General features: G+C 37.4%; 1 protein-coding gene across 19 annotated transcripts in view; it reads left to right on the top strand.

Annotated features, from left to right (window-relative positions):
- MEF2C (myocyte enhancer factor 2C) overlaps positions 1-18072 on the top strand; it is a 151810-nt gene that overhangs the window by 121705 nt on the left and 12033 nt on the right. For 18 of the 19 annotated variants that reach the window (XM_044917003.1, XM_044917002.1, XM_044917005.1 and 15 more), the window contains one exon: positions 16314-16486. The exons of the other annotated variant lie outside the window; for it this stretch is intronic. In XM_044917003.1, the coding sequence (XP_044772938.1) occupies positions 16314-16486 (173 nt within the window). The remainder of the gene's footprint in view (positions 1-16313; positions 16487-18072) is intronic. 19 annotated transcript variants of the gene reach the window in all.

The raw sequence follows: 18072 nt of genomic DNA, 5'->3' as shown, positions 1-18072 counted from the left end.
CTCAGTCCTAATGGAAATAGACTCTTGGTTCTGCTTAATAGCTAGAAATGATTATAACCATTCAACAATATTGTTAATAAAATAAAGCCAGGGCGCCTGGGTGGCTCAGTCGTTAAGCGTCTGCCTTCGGCTCAGGTCATGATCCCAGGGTCCTGGGATCGAGTCCCACATCGGGCTTCCCGCTCTGCGGGAAGCCTGCTTCTCCCTCTCCCACTCCCCCTGCTTGTGTTCCTGCTCTCGCTATGTCTCTCTCTGTTAAATAAATAAAATCTTTAAAAATAAATAAATAAATAAATAAATAAAGCCAATTTTGGCATTAAAACGAGCTCTTAGAGAATATGAACATAGTGTACCCCCAAAAAGCCATTTAAATATATTTTAGCTCTTAAGAACTTCTTCCACTATGTCCAATCATCTTATAGTCACACTTCTCCAGGGTTCCATATTAATTCATATTATTGTGATTATTGAGATATTGATGTCATTTTCAGTGCAGAGGTAAGACAGCACAGTAGTTTTTAATGCAAACCACGCTTCACTATTGGCATATCGAGTAACCATGGTAATTCCTGCAGCTGGAACATGAAATACATTTAAAATAGTAGCAGACAGGCATGAATGATACAAGGTTATGTTTGAAATGTCAAAAAAAAATTCAAGCTTATTGAAATATCCATGGACAACCTAATTAAAATATTTTGCCAAGGTCAAATATAATAGCCTGCTAATTATAAGAAAGAAGATAAAGAAAATCAGCATACAAAAACATTTTTATAAATATATCCATTTGGGGTAATGTTTCTCCTTCTGATACTGGCTCTTCACTAATTCAGTGAGTAATGAAGAAAAAGTATTAGGACTACACAGTGAATTAAACAGAATAAATGGTACTAGCTTCCTATTTTATCTGCCTTTTAAAAATTAGGTAGAGTCAAATTAATGAGTAAACTCAATATACTATTTTTCTGGGCATTGAAACGAAGTGCTCATTTTTTTCCCTCAAAACATACTTTGAGGCTAGCAGCCTCAAAATTACAAAACCAGATCAAAGCCAGACCAGTGTTGCTTGGATTCAAGTCTTGGTTGGAGAGAATGGTAGGGACTAAGAACTGGGTTGTCACAAAGACCCAGGAAAAGATAACTTTAAAAAATGGTTTAGATGTTATGATATTTTATCCAGTATCTCAGTGCTTTTATAGGAACAGCCAACAGTGGTGGGAAAAAGTTATTAGATGTAGTAAAAAACATATGGGGGGAGATGAGTTACTCAGTCCTAATGGAAATAGACTCTTGGTTCTGCTTAATAGCTAGAATGTTTTGGGATTCTCTCTTGAAAATAAGAAGTGTTTGGTTGTTCAGTTATGCTGTCATTGTCAATTCTCTGACAGCCTGCTAGGTTTAATGGCCCTCCAGGGACAGAGAAGACACTCAGTCTTGTAAGTGTAAAAGCCACATAGCATCATGGAGCTAAAAAAAAATCTTATGGGCATAGCAAATTTATCTTCCTACATCAAGACCTCTACCACAGATGTGAGAATCTTCTACTTCAAAAATAGAAAGAAACAAAAAGAAAGACACTCAGTTGTTCCACCCTGATGATGATAAACATTCTATCCGGATGAATGTATCTCGTAGCCATGAGCGTATAACTCTCCCGTTTTCTATATATTTGTGAGTTACCTCCCCGCTTTTTAAAAAGAGAGGAAGAAGCCCTTCCTGACTCGGGCTCCACAGAACACCTGTTGCAGATGCCATTTAGTAGAGTCCAGCTTTTCTGTCATGTCCTGCTACAGGCTCAGCCGTCTTGCCCTTCTATCTCAAACCCGCTGGTATCATGTGTCAAAGCGAAATATATCTATGCTGATGTCAGAGAGTCACATAACACCAGGGGAAACAAGGCCAGCCAGAATGTCTCTGCATTTTCAGAAAAGAAGACTAAGGCAAAATGGCCAAAAGATATCTTCCAAATTTTGAATATTGTCATTGAAATTCAAGGTCTCTGATAAAGCTAGAAACTCTGAGGCCAAGTGCACATACTTAAATACTTTTCAGTCTTTGTATTTTTTTCAAAATCAGATCCTCTCAACTTGTAAAAAAAGGGGGGGGAGGGGATAGCACCATGCAGAAAGGAAGTAAATTTAACAATTAGCGTGTGCTTATAAATACCAAGTGACCAAAGAGATAAGCATTCTCTTGTTCAGCTCAGCTCGATGATAAAGTATAAAAACTTACCCATCCAGCCCCTGAACTATACCTCTCCTTCATCCCATCATCCAGTGAATCATCAAGTCTTACCAGTTCTGCCTCCAGGGTGTTTCCTAAATCTACTTCTTTCTCCATTCCTGTCCCATTGCCCTGGTTCAGGCTCCTAGCAACACTCCAGGACTGTTTCCAGAGCCTCCGAATTTGTCTCCCTGCTTCACATTGCATACCCCCTCCACTTTCCCCATGACTAATTAGCCTTTCCTTAAACTAATTGTAGGTCATCCTTCATGTGCCCAAAATCCAGACATGGCTTCGCATCTCTTTTAGAATTAACCAGGAGCCTCTAATCTTTAGCCCAGCCCCCCTCTGCAGTCTTAAACCTTCCTTTCTGACACTGCCAGCAAGAACCCTGCACTCGAATAATAGCAAACATTTAAGTTGCCCTTACTATGTGCTTTACCAAAAGTAACTCATTTATTCTCATGATGGTTCTTTAAAGTAGATATGCCTACTCTGCCCTTTTTATAGATGGGGAGACTGGGACAGAGAGAGGTTAAATAAATGCCCAAGGTGGAACTCAGGCAGTCTGTCTCCAGAACCCATGCTCTTAACCACTTCCTTGTGATGCTGCTTTACAAACTGTTGAGACCGCTTGCCTTTATGTGTGCATTCCTAGTTCCTTTCCCTCAGCTTCTTCTTGCTCCTGAGCACTCCTTGTCATTCCTCAGAATTCAGTACAGCCATTCAGGAAATCCTTTCTTCCGGAAGGAATTATGCATCTCTTCTTTTTCCTCGCATGGAAGCCTGCGCCCACATCACTTACCTCATTGCATTGTAATTGTAGTATCTGGGCACACATCTTTCCCCTGGGCACTCAGCCTTCCAGGGGCAAACTGTGTCTTTCTTACTCAGGTTGTATTCCCAGCTCAAGACATAAAAGATAGTACATGGCAGATACTCAGCTAATGTTTGTTAGCTGAATAAAGGAAAAATTAATCTGCTAGTCATAAATTTTTAATAATGTTGATATGAAAAAAGAAAGAATACTTCAAAGAAATAATGTAATTTTTAGTATGAAAAAATAAACCCTTGATCTGTAATACACAAAAATAATACATTCTTCTGACACTTATACAAAGAATAGTGAATTATTTGATTAAATGACTGAACACCATTGGCCAATAAAGTTTTACTAACTTTTCTAACATACTTAATAGAAATCCTGAAGAACTGATACACAGCAGTAAATGAAATGTGGGTTGATACCTCAGACCATCACAAATCACCTCTTAAAATAATAAACCTCTTATCACTTAAATTGAAGCAATTTCAAAGATGAAGGCAAATGGTAATAAAGAAGTAACAGGATGGGGTTGTACTCTTGGTATAAGGGAAGTATACAGCAAATCATTATAATACATTAGTAGTGGTGACATTTCTAGGTTTCAGTTCACAGTTATTCATCCAATGCTTAGTCCTTTCCTCTCAACAGCCAAAATCAAAAGTCCCTGCTTTTAAATTACATTTTGTCATAGCTGTGTAATTAAAGCTTTTAACGTGCTAATCTTAGTGGTTATTGTTGATTGAAGATTAAGTTCAGGTGAATTTTTGTAATCACTAGATTTAATAGAAATAAAAGGTAAGCATTCTCTTTTTCAGCTCAACTTGATAATAAAATACAGCATCTTTCCCATCCAGTCTCTGAGCTATGCCTTGTGTTGGCTCCTTCTCAGGGCCTCTTGTGCATGTACCAGTCGATGTGGTACATGCATAGCAATGCCTTGTGTTGGATTTTTCACTATCCTATTAGTAGCCTTTGTTTTCACTTTGATAACATAGTTGCTTTTTATTGAGTACGAAGTACCAGTATGCTCAAGAATTCATGATTGAGACAAAAGAGAGAGAGAGAAAGGGAAGGATAGAGAGAGAAAGAAAGGAAAACCCTTCAGGAATCGCTTTGAAAATTTAAGAGAATTTTACAGTCTACGTAGCTATTTGACAATAAGGGAAAGGAGATTTATGTATATTGGCTAATAATTTTAATTGGCATTTATTGTAAATTAGATATAATTTTATAAAAAAGAAACTAACAGCTGTTTCCTTATTTTGATTGTTAATTGTTTACTATTTTATGCGTTTGGTTGTCAAGCATTGTCACTTCTGGAATGCTTAATTTATATCAGCTAAATACGTGGAGACTTGATGGTGGCAGAGTACTGCTGTGGATAAATCACTGAGGGGTGAGTAAGGAAGGAGCCCTAGCTTCCAGGCTCTGAAAGGACTCCATCTAGCACGACCTGAGGCTGTGACTTTGAACCTTTGAACTCAGTACTCAACGTTGGGGATAACACACAGATATCTTTACACGAAACATTTTATGATTTTATAATCATAGAACTTCACTTACATGACTTTTTTATAACTCATTTAGTACTGAAAAAAAATTTAGCATATTATAAAATAGAACTGAGAAGAGGAAAAGGTCATACAGTGTTTAATTATTCTGTATCAGTACCATTGTTTTGCAAGTATTTGTTGTTGAGGATACTTACCAAAAGTTTCTTGGCTGACTTTCTTATCAGCCAAAAAGACTTCTCTGCAGTTCTTACTCACTGATTTGAAGTATCAGGAAAGTAGTTAAAAATTCAGTCTAAAAGGATTGGCTTTAACAAGTTTACATTTTTGTTACCGAACAATATACAGATTCAGACAATGTTAACATTCGAGAAAGAGAGATGGATACGATTTAGTTGCTCTCAGACAAGAAAACTATTTTTATTAGTATAAAATACAACTTTATATTGCTTTTTTAAATACTCTTAAGCAGCATGTGAAAAAAATCTAAATTAATAGTCAGATTCTTGTTTTGAAAGTATTATTCTGTTAGTTTGAATTATTCTAAATAAAAATTCTGAATTCATTTGCAGTTTTACCTTGGAAGTTCACCCAAAACATGAATAGAGATCCATCAGCATTGCTTTATTATTATCTATGAAATTAAGTAACAGTGATATTTTTAACCCAAACCAAGGTTATTATCTAGATTTATTAAAGGAAAAAAAAATACTTAGTCCTCTTAATTGAATGATCTACAACATATGATACTTAGCAGTTGCAAAAAAAAAAAAAAATCAATGTCCACTTCCCATACACAAGACCTGGAAAATTGTAAATACCTTGATGCCATTTCCTAGGGGCTGATGTTTTAACTGTGGGAGAGGCAGGTCAAAGAGAGGATAAATGAAGAATATTACAGGCTAGGTCAGGATATCATAAAATCTGCTTTTGACCCCTTTAATTTAATTCTTTTTTTTTATTAACATATAATGTATTATTTGTTTCAGGGGTATAGGTCTGTGATTCATCTTACACAATTCACAGAGCTCACCATAGCACATACCCTCCCCAGTGTCCATCACCCAGCCACCTCATCCCTCCCATCCGCCTCCACTCCAGCAACCCTCAGTTTGTTTCCTGAGGTTAAGAGTCTCTTATGGTTTGTCTCCCTCTCTGGTTTCGTCTTGTTTCATTTTTCCCTCCCTTCCCCTATGATCCTGTGTCTTATTTCTTTAAATTAACAGCCTCCTCGAGAGTGTTCTAGCAGATTTTAGAGCCCTTTGTATATTTCTGACCTCACAATTTGTATCTTTTTTATCCCCATCTTCCTATTATATTCAGTAAAACAATGTGAAAATTTGTCTCTTTGCTCATATCCCATTGACTTGACAGTGTGACTGATAAAACATTGGTCGTTTTTAATATTAATACAAGCGGTTTAATATTTCCTCCTAAAATATTATTTTTACTCAGCGTTTTTTTTTTTTTTCTCTTAGCAGTTCTTTTTCCTCATACACAATTTGTTTCTCTTCTCCTTGTTTTTGGCATCACCATAAGATTTTATTTGGGGATAATACAGAAATAAAAGGTCTTTTCAAAATCATTACTGATAGGAAACTGTGCATTAATAGACAGTAGATGCTGAAGAAGGGATGTGGTTAAAAAAGCCCCTCTTTTGGAAATCAACTTTTTACCTATCAGGGACTTTTTGGGGCTTCAAGGCTGTTGGCCAAGAGTATAATTTGCTGTTTTTAGACAAAGTTTTGCCAATCACTTAAATTTTACAGTTGGACTTACACGGTGTGTTCACTCAAATTTCAATTCAAAGAGTACTATAGTCATGATAAAGTCTCGTATTTAAAAGAGTAAATCAAATATATTCCTTTAGCTTATCTTAAACTAAAGGAAGCTATATTGTACCAAAACCTGGATAAACAATTTCAATTTATAATCTGTGGATGTGTCCACAGGATGCTTTAGTATTCACTGGGTTTACTTATTATTGTTCTATTTTAATCACTTTAACTGAATTTAATATTTACTTGTTAACTGTTTTACTAAACACTGTGCCCCCCCCTTTCACAATTTCTTGACCTTACCCTCCATCTACAACCTCCAGTTATGGTAAAGAACTGATTATGCTCTATTTGTAGTTGGGGGGGGGGGGGAGAACAGCCTGCTATATTAATATAGGTTGTTATTAATGTAGTAATAATAGCAAATCTAAATCTGTGGTCAATTTACATAAACATGATACATTAATTTACATGACAATCATGAAAAATGAACCTTTAGTTTAATACTAAGCAACTCAGAAATATCTAGAAAATCACGGCGCAAAATTTTTGCACAAGCAGTAATTTGGGGAAATACTCCGGAGGCAGATATTCAGGAAAAACAAATAAATAACCAGTGAAAATACATGACATATAAGTTATTTTAGGGATGACATTATTGCCCTTGGAAAGTCTTTGAATTCCCATTTTATAGGATTGTTGTGAAAATTAAATGATGTAATGGTACAAAGCACGTTGCACAGTTTCTTCACCAGAGTAAGTGCTTGTTAATAAATGTCAGCATTGTCAGTATTACAATTATCTATATTCTTGATTTCCTCAGCAAAAAATGAAGCTTAATTTAATGCACTCCTAGTAATATTTATTAAATGTGTAGTAAGCGAGTAGAGCACCTCTGTGAAGTAGGCTTCACAGAGATGTGTGCTGCGGCCCCTACCCTCAAGGCTGGGGATTAATAGGATCTATTAATAAACCCGAGGCAGAACAGGAGTGCAATGCAGTGCAGTGCAACACATTTCACTTTGAACATTACCATCTTCTGATGTGTTTGCAGCAGTTGTGTAAATGTTAAAACCACAAGTAATTATTCTTTCTCTTCCATCACGTTCTCTCTAATTTGTACTGTCTCAATATTTTTGTTTATAAAAATGACTGAAAGAATGAGCGATTGTGTCAATAATGAAGACACCCCCTCATTTTTAGCAAAGAGACAGCCCCAAAATCTCAAGAAGTGAACAATTAAGTGAGTCATAAATCTATCATTCATTGTTAAGTGGAATTTTTTTTTAAGATAGCAAGGTTCAGTATCATTTTTATGGTGCAATTAAAAACTATCCCTTCAGTAAATCAGTACTCCAAGTAGAATGATATTTTGAGTGCCTTTATGCATTGAAAACATCAGGTTGTCAAATTCTTCCTTATTTGTAAATGGAGCTTTTATTCAGAGAAGTACAAGGATGCATTCTAAATTTGAAACATCTGGCTTTTGTAATAAAGTAATAGAAGCAGCTTGTGTTTTGGATCCAAATCAAAACTGTCCCACTTACTGACAAGTCACAGAAGCTCCCTGAACCTCAGTTTCCTTATCTGTCAAAAATTGGGATGATAATGCCTGACCCACATGACTGTTGGGACAAATGAGAGACTGGTTTGCCAAAACAAACCTGTTTTGTGACATGGACTCTCAATCTTTGGAAAAACAACTCAGTAATAAGTAAAATTTCTTTACTTCTGCCTCACAATCCAGAGCCTATTGTATGCGCTGAATGTTCAATGTTCAGTATCTAGTTGGCAGATAGACTGTTAATTTCACAAAAGATACTAAACAAAACAGGTCCAAGAAATATCAAGGACAAGTGGGGTAGATATGAAGTACATGAAGGTCTGATTCAGCATCAGGGTGACATGGTCAAGCAGAAGAGGCAAGCTCTTTTTAGAATGTCTACTGCCCTCTAACTGGTACAGCCAAGAATAGTCTCGGCTTTTGTGTATTCTTGGGGTATTTTTCTAAGAATACACCACAAAAGACACTGAGGTTTCACAGGAGTTTCTTCATAGTCTAACATTATACATTATTATATTATTTCCCTAAGAAACCCTCAGATAGAGTGGAGACTTGATTTTATGTTTAAGAATCTATAATCAGGAGTCTTTACCAGGGTAAGAATCAGAAAATCTGCTTTGCCTCTAGTCCACAGTAGGCATATTAAAATTTTCATCATTCCCAGATTTCTGACCTCCTCATGTTTTGTGGTTGCCTTTTGCCTTAGAGCCATCCCATGAAAAAGATCTCCTTTTCCCTCCAAAAAAAAAAAGTGTGATTCACAATAGCTAAATAACAGTTTCTAGCACTTTTAACAAGGTTTCAGGCATTCCGGGCACAGTGACTATAAGACTGAATTCTAGAAGTTCATAATATTTTTCTACTGAAAACTATTTTAAGTTAACTATTTTCTACTAAAAACTATTTTACTCTACTACTTCCAGTAGAGTAGTGGGTTGTATGAGCAAGTTTACTGTATACAGTTTTAAAGTAATTTCAAATGACTGTGAAAAGAATTATGTTTGAGATACAAAACCATGTCCTGATACTGGAAACTAACTTAACTAACTCAGATATAAAATTAATGGTAGTGGGCATTATTATGTATGTGACATCTCTAGTTTAACAAGACGGTATGCTATAAATGTTTTCAAATTGTTCTAATGAAAGAAAAAAAACCTAGGTTGGTAAAACCTTTTGCTGAAGTAAAAGCAGAAAATGAATATATCAGAGGTTCAACTGAATGCTTTCCTGTGGCAGTTTGCCCCAAATTCCAAAAAATAAGATACCATTAACAAATTACGAAACAAAGTCATTTTTATACACCTACGTATTAGAAATTATTTTCCAGGTAACAACTAATAGCAGATACTATAAAATACTGAGCATTTCACTGTCGTGTTAAGTGGTTCTGATGGAAGCTGGTCTCTTAAATTGACAATAGGTAGGTAAACATCTTTACCCTCCATTACAGGGGAGATTATTGACTAAAATATTACAAAAGCTACCTTTAAGAGCATATTTAATCATCCACTTGAAATAACACACTGAAAGTTAAACAGTTGCTCTGGCATTTAGTGTTGCTAAACCCAATATTTCCTATTTATAAATATTTATCTATCCAGGAGACCAGAAATACAGTTTAGAACATCACCATTCTGTGCCTCTTTGTATAAGTTCAGCATTTTCTCAACCAGAAAAGCCATTTACGACGGCCAGGCTGACTGTGTTCCTGAAGCTCCCGCATCACCTCTGGCTCAGGAAAGCCCTTTGGGTCTCACGTCCTTTGGTCTCACACTTCACTCGCTTCCCCTCTTCCTTCACATTCTTGTAATTTTAGGATGAGATTTGACACAGAACTGTTTTCAAAATCCCAGAGTGTGAAGGATTCGCAGGGAGCAGGGCACTGCTATCCTTCAGAGCATAGACTCTGGACACTCTACTGGGTTCATATCATAGCTCCACCAGTTGAGAGCTGTTTGACATTGGGCAAGATGCTGGACCTCTCTGTTGTTAAGCTTTCTTATTATGTAACACAGGGATCCTATTAGTACCTGACAAGGATGTCATTGCAAGGATTCAAGGTGTTTTATATCCATATATAATAGCAAACAGTTATATAGCGGTTACTAAGTGCCTGGTACTGTTCGAGGTCCTCAATGTGTATGCTAGATGTTGTTGATACTTGTGATAAATAGTACTCTATAAAGTGTTTGATATTGTTAATATGATTGCGTGGTCATGTTGGGGATGGCTGTCTCAAACAAGTATGTGAGAGTCTCTGATTCAGATTACTTTCATGCTTCTCTCAAACTAATGAAATCATGGCTTAGGGCTAAGAAAACTAAGGCTCAGTATGGTTGGAGGAACTCTAATGGAGACCTCAAGACCAGAACCTGGATTTATCTACTTTATCCCCCTTTGTCCTTGACTCCCTTCTGCCTTGTAGATCTTCCTGTCTCGGCTGCCTCCTTTCTCAGGTGTTCTATGGCAGATGCGTCCTAACAAGCTTCTCTATGGCAGTCTAACCTCTAATCTACCCCTTCCACTGACACTCTTTTCCTAAAGCAGAGTTAAGGATGTCACTTACCACTCACAAACTATAACTTTGCTTATTCTCTCTAGTATGAAGTTGACTAAAAGTTCAGGGTATAAAGTTAACATGATCTGAGAGTTTTGTGTTAGTCCAACTTAATTTTCCAGCTTCTGAAAACTGCATACTCTAAAACCACTGGTGTTCCATTCTCATGGGAATGTTCATCCTTCTCCAGTACAGTCGTGACTCTGAGATCTTTCATGCATTCCCTGTCTCCGGGAAGTCTCTCTCTGGACCACTTAGTAAAATCCTGTTCATTCTTACTTATCACCCTTCCACCGTTCTTTTTCCTGGGATATCATGCAGCCCATCTTTTGGTGGAAAGTTCTTTAAGATTAAATTATTGTTGAGATTTATAGAGACAACCTGTGGCAGTAAGTGTAAGCACTCGTCAGTATAGAAGAAAAGATCCAGTACCTCAGAGTTTTCTTTTTCATCAGGGAAAATTTCTACTTTATTTGATTCTACCACTTGCAGTTAGCTAAGGTAATGTGCTGTGAAATGATTAACAGGTGCAACAAGTGAAAAAGAAGCTTCAATTAACTCTCTATAAACAAATTTAGTAGTTGGGCAGTTGCGTGATTTCCTGACTTTAATATTATATGGTTGATGAGCAGTTTGTCTCAATGGTGTACTTGGTCATCAGTGTGTAATCATTATCTAAAATAAGAAATGTTCTCAAGTAGCACATAGAGGAGAGACCCTCGATATTTGAAATTAGCAAGTTACATATTACATTTTCAGTTCTCATCTCACATTCCCTCGGTAACTTAACTTTTAGTGCCATTCCTGAATAATTCCTAATTTTTCCAGCATAGTCTGTATATCGGTTTTGCAGGCATCTGAAACACTTAAAGAGCTAATCCTCTGTGTGTATCACTGACTTAATTGCAGCAGGATAGAAGGGAATGTGTTCAAGGTGGGCTGTTGTCTGAAAGGTTGTCTGAACTCTCATGAAAGAGTTGGGGTGTTAGCTGATTCTTAAAAATGAATTTGAATTAAACAAGAGAGCAGGGCACCTGGGTGGCTCAGTCGGTTAAGCGTCTGCCTTTGGCTCAGGTCATGATCCCGGAGTCCTGGGATCGAGTCCCATATCAGGCTCCCTGCTCAGCGGGGAGTCTGCTTCTCCCTCTCCCTCTGCCCCTTTACTCCCGCCTCCGCTCATGCTCTCTCTCTCTCTCTCAAATGAATAAGTAAAATCTTTAAAAAAAAAAAAAAAGAGCAAACTCTGCTAGAGCAAAGACTCAGGCATATCCAGAGGACTGTGAGCTTGGCTGTGGACATTGGAAATTAGGTGAAATAGAGGGGGCCAGACTATGCGCAGTTCTGAGAGCCAACCAGGGCACTGACCCCAAGTGTTAAGTATGGTCTGAAAAAGTAACATAACAGAAGCAGCATTTGAGAAAGATTTTTAGAGAAAATCTTGAGACTGTACATTAGATTTATTATCACACATGTGCACAAAAGTTTGCATACAGCTTTAAGGAGCTCACAACCTTTGTGAAGCCTGTCTTAAGGTCTGGTCTGGTGAAGAACCCTTCAGCTGGAGACCAGGGACCCTGATAAAAGACCTAGTCAAATGGCGATGAAAGCCTTACCTAGGATAGTGGCAGTGGGGATGGAGAGAGGCATTTCTGAAGAAAACAAGATTTGGTATGTGATTGTGGATAGGGAGCTGGAAGAGGAAGCTGAACAGTCAAAGATGACAAATTCAGGAGACTAAAGAAAAAAATTTGCCAGTGAAAAAATTAGTCTTGGTTCATAAAGCCTAGTATCTGTTTTGTGCATATTAGTTTTGTATGCTTGTATTTATAATTGAAAGTCCTGAGGGGAAAAATGAAGAGATTCACGTCTAAACATCCAAGTAAGAGAAAGTTTTAGAACTTTGGGCTCAAAGAGAGCTACATGCTCAGTTGAGCTCTGTGAAACAAGGCGAAATGTCCTCACAACATCTTAACCCAGGAATATGTTCTTTGAATTTACAACTTCTTAAAATAGGAGTCAATAAAAAAAAAAAGCAGCAAGTGTTTTCAAGTTAACTGGAGAGAAAAAAAATTTTTTTCTCCTAACACCACATTTCAAGTTTTGTATATTTACACTAGTTTTAATATGAATGTTTAGAAACCCGTAACCAGTCGAGGTCAATTCTGTTATCCTTCATACAAATTATACTGTGAATGCTTAAATTGTTTTATTTTATGTGAAACAATATTTTTAATCAAATCAAACTATAAAACGAACTGACTCTGAAGTCAGTCTGTTCTTCATTTTCTTATAATCTATAATCAGGAAATCCATTCACTCATGCTTTCTAATTTTTGTGCTTTTAAGTGGTCAGAGGACTGTGACATCTGCATAAAGTCACATCTGAATTGATCATTGTCCAGGCGGAGGGTAACTTCAAAACACAGCATGAAGAAGGAAGGTTGAATATGTATATTAGAAGGTTATTGAGAGGTAGCATTTCCCACTTCCCTGACCCCTGACTTTGAATGAGACCATTCTCTTCGGTGAATTTATCTTAAGGTAGGACAACAGCCTCGTGCAGGCCACAGCATTCGGAGTGAGGAGGAGGCCCGCGGTTTCCAAGCCAGTTTAAATGCAGGCTCTTCTTAGCAGTAAACCACACGCATGTATTCATCATTGATTTTCAAATGATAGGTTTCTATATCGCTGGTTTAGGATCCACAGTCTTGCATTCCTGAATCTATATTATGCCAAAAGAATAACAACTTGGTGGCTGGAAACAGAAATGGTTATTATACGGCTCCAAAATGCTAGCTGGCACAATATGCTAAAAACAGCAGAAATTCACCGGTAAAAGGCAGAATTTATTTGTTCTTAAAAATAACCTTATGCTCTAAAAATATGAATTTAAGAAGTGTCATCGTGGTTCAAAATATTTTATATTCAGTATGTAAACACCTTAAAATATGTGACTAATCTTCTAAAATGGCATAATTTCCAAATAACAGGAAATATTCCAAGAGAAAAATAGAATGCTTTTCAAATCCATTTTTTTTTTTGTTTTGAGGCATTTATTGGATGAAAAACTATAATGTATGTTTACTGGTTTTTTTTTTTCCTGCTGCCCTAAATCATAAAATGTGGGCAGAAAGATGTAGGCTTTTGTTGGAATTTCTGAGTTTACTGTAGAAAAATTTTTTTTAATTTTCAAAAAAACACTTTTCTCCGAGCATCCGTGAAGCATTTCCATTTTCACACACTGGCCCAGTGCTTGTCATATCACAGGACAACACATTTTACAAAGCGGTTTTACTTCCTTTTAGCAAAAAACTCCTCCATGCAAACCAGTATTGGCATCTACCAAGCCAGGGTTTTAGTTTCTTCTGATCTATTCAAGCTTCATTGCACTGCTTAACTGACTTTTTCCCCCCTTCTTTGGAAATTACCCACCTAATTTTCCATTTAATTGTTTATTTAAACCAGATCTCACGCAGGCTTAAGAGATAAGTGACATATGTATTGAGTGTATCAGACTGAACTTCAGCTGACAGAAAAGTATAGGGCAAATTTTGACTTGGTTTTCTCAATCTCTTTTTATCCAGGAGAATCTATTAATTAAAACTAGAGCCTTTAACATATTCACAAGAATGATTCAGTTAAGACACATTAAATATAAACTCTGTTTTATCAAGCATTTTTGTAAGTAAACATATTCTTTGTATATCTCCTAATGATACTAGGTAAATGTATTTGTTTCATATAATAACTTTTGCCACCAAAAACTGTCCAAATTAACTGGAAAAGAAAATTTTGGCTTTTGACATATTTAGCCAGCTGTAGAGAATTTAGCTACTTTCAATGAAGTTTTATTATAGAAGAGTAATTTATATTCAAATTCAACCAACATTTCCTAAGAAACTACTGTGTCCTTGACACATGTTTTGGTCGGGGGTGGGGGGGGGATTCATTTATTTTTATTTTTCCCCCAGTAACTTGGAGAATTTTACGGATGACCCAATTGACAGATTTAATCTTGTAGTTATTTGTTATATATTCAGCCTGTTTATTCATGCAGAAAATGAGACAGGTAAATGAATGGGATATGAAGAACAAATGTGCTCCACACAGTTTGCCTCAAATGTATTTTAATTCAAAAGATGTTTCCATAAATATTTCCTGAAATATACCTGTGCTCGGCCTTCCCCCTCCCTCCTCGTCTCTAACTCAGGCCATCACCATAGTTTCCAGACTGCTTCATCCTCCCAGACGTTCCAAATTAGAGGATATCCCAATGCCAGGATATCTCTCTGTCCACTTAGAGGCCTGTGTTCTGCCTCTGCTCTGTGACCCTCATGGGTCTGCATTTCCACCATTTAAATTCAAGATGTGTCATCCTGGAAGTCAAGATTTCCATGTCCTTCTGAGGTCTTCAACACTCCTTTCTTTTCATGAGTTCCCTTCTAGCCAGTTTGCTCACAGTGTCCCTGACCGTGCTCTGTCAATTCCTATCTCAGCCCTTTCCCCGAGGCCAGTCACAAGCCCAGCGTTTCTTACTATCTCTTCTCTTTTTTCAAGGCTCACATCAATTCCTGCCTCTTACATGAATCTTAATTGGATAATCTCTTCCCTCCTAGGAACTCAATAACACTTAATCTGGGTGGCATCTGTCTGTGGGCACCTCTCCCTAGGCTGCCTTGTCCCGGTTTGGACATTTCACACATGTGCGTATCGGATTACCACAAAGGAATTGCAGGGCCTTTGAGGACTGGGGCCACATCCTTGCCTCCCCACAGGGTAGCACACAGTATCATTCGTCCTAGGGTAATAGACACTTGTGTTTTAGGATAATGATAATGATGACCGACCGTAACAGTGAGGTTTGACTGTCTCCTTTAGAGAGCTTCAGAAAACAACTGTCTAGTTTTCCAGCAAGGACTGTCAAATTGGGTAGTGGGTCTCTGTTCCTCTCCAATGAGAGGCAGTGGAAAAAGCCAGCAGGTGACGTTCTGCCTCAGCTAAGGTTGCATCAACTCCCTCCGTAGCTCTTCCTGTCATGGAGCAGTGTGTTTTGAATTATGAGAAATGGCATCCTTCAGATATCAGGTTCTGTAAGTAGGGGGTTGAACATCAGATATCCACGGAAACCCTTTCAGTGTCCACATTAGATGACTATTCTTGTGCCTTGGTGAATCAGTATGTCCGTGGAGGCATCATGCCTTCAGTTCAGCTCCTAAGAAGGAGTCCTGCTTTCTGAAATTCTGTGTGAGCAGGAGAGCAAGCCTTCAGGGTCATACACGGAACTTGGGAGGAGGGCAAACCAGACATAAGAAAACCATACGGAGAAATCACTCCAAGGAAAGGGGAACTCAACAGCAAACTGTGCAAGAGGATACTCCTCCTGCATGTCCTAGAAATTATAGTCTTACTGGTATGCCCTTTCTTCACTTGAGGACACACAGACACACAAAAGAAAACCCAAACCATTGAACTGAAAGAGTGAGTCATGCCAGCCAGACCTCTGCCAAGCTAGTCAATTAAAGTGCAGGACTGATTCTGTGCCTTTCTTAGACCCTGAACAATGGTCTTTCTTCCTGAATTTTTTTCATAGAAAAAAAATATATGTTGACTTCTGAGCAAGGTGGTATATATTAGCTCTTCTCATTAAAACATTTTTCGTCTTCCTTCAGAGAATATTTAAAAACTTACCGACCGGGTTACTCTTCACATGGAGGCTGTTAGTCATCCTACAGACTTTGTTGTATGTCTTACCCAGTTAAGCTTTTATTTTTAATCTCTTATAGTGTATTCTCTAGAAACATACTTGAGTCTAGATTTATTCCTGAATGTTTTCATTGTTTTGTGTTAACAGGGAACGGATATGGCAATCCCCGAAACTCACCAGGTCTGCTGGTCTCACCTGGTAACTTGAACAAGAATATGCAAGCAAAATCTCCTCCCCCCATGAATTTAGGGATGAATAACCGTAAACCAGATCTCCGAGTTCTTATTCCACCAGGCAGCAAGAATACGATGCCATCAGTGGTAATGTGAAACTACATTTTAAATAAATGTTGATAATGTTTTGTATATGTTTTGCTGTTTTTGTATCTTTCTAACATTTTGAATTACTTAGGTGCTCCCAGAAAATTAACTTATCAATGCTATTGCTGGAGCCCCGTTTGTATTTAGACATTATTTCTGGTAACTGGTTCACATTTCCCTTTTCCATGTAAAAAAAACAAACAAACAAACAAACAAAAAACAACAACATCCAATAAACTCCCCTATAAAACTGGTGTTCTGGGGCAAAAAAAGCATTTCCTTTTTTTAAAGTCTCCAATTTATAATTAGAAAAAAATCATTACTTATTACTCTGCTCATGGTACATACAGTTTGACTAATGGTAGAATCAAACTCACAGAATAGGGAATTTCTTAACAGATTTTTTTTTTAAGATTTTATTTATTTATTTGAGACAGAGAGAATGAGAGACAGAGAGCATGAGAGGGAGGAGGGTCAGAGGGAGAAGCAGACTCCCTGCCGAGCAGGGAGCCCGATGCGGGACTCGATCCTGGGACTCCAGGATCATGACCTGAGCCGAAGGCAGTCGCTCAACCAACTGAGCCACCCAGGCGCCCTTAACAGATTTTTATAATATTGAACTACTATGTCCTCAAGGTGCTGACAACGAAAAATCTTTTCCATGATTTCTAAATGAACGTTCTCCTGTTAATTGACCACTCTTTTCTTAGGTGTACTGCAATGATTAATATATCGCATGCCTGTGCATTGCCTCAATTCATCTTTCCATATATGTGCTTCATGCAAATAACTACCTCTCAAAAGCAAATTGTTTTAAAATCCTAGGCATTCTGAGAACAAAGGTTATATTTTACACCAAAAAAAAAAAAAAGTTGGCACTGTAAGAAAAAATAAATAATTAATTAATTAAGAAGTATAAATAATATCCCTGGACTCTATCATTTTTCTTTCTCCTGGGTCTGCAGGCTAAGATGAAGATAATAACTATGGGACCAAATTCAACAACAAAGAGACTTACATCAATGTTCTCCAAATTAGCTTTGCTTAAGAGCAAGAACATTTAAAACCAAGATTCAGTAGACAAATTTAGATCATTCTGCAAACACATTTCTTTTTTTTCTTTCTGTGCTCTGTGGCAAGCTTCAGGGTAAAACAGTCCTGCAAGCTGATTAGTTTATTATGGCACAGTACAGATTAATTTTGAATATCAACCAAAAAAAAAAAATCACATAATATGCAACGTTCCCTTCAGAAAAGACTGGGTCTAATAAATAAAACCTCCCACAGGGCCATAGCCAAGTGGTGTGGGCCATGCATGGCAGGCTGTCTCTATCAGCAGATTTATTCCAAGTTCCTTAAAACTGATGCTCTCCCAGGGATCCTCTGAGTGGTTGTACAGCCTCTCACCAGCAGCCAGGTGCAGCGCTCCCCCTCCTCCAGCAAGTGGGGTTTCAAAGTACAACCTTTTTTTTTTTTTTTTCCAAAAACATGGTGCTGAAATAATGAAGGTTGAGACACTGACCTGTGCAGAAAACTGGATAGATTGTCTGGAGACAAACAGCTCATTAAGGGAAACAAAGAATGTC

This window comes from Neomonachus schauinslandi, chromosome 7 (genome assembly GCF_002201575.2).
Source record: "Neomonachus schauinslandi chromosome 7, ASM220157v2, whole genome shotgun sequence".
Taxonomy (NCBI): domain Eukaryota; kingdom Metazoa; phylum Chordata; class Mammalia; order Carnivora; family Phocidae; genus Neomonachus; species Neomonachus schauinslandi.
The sequence above is the reverse complement of the archived record's forward strand: the minus strand, read 5'-3'. Positions and strand labels throughout refer to the sequence as shown.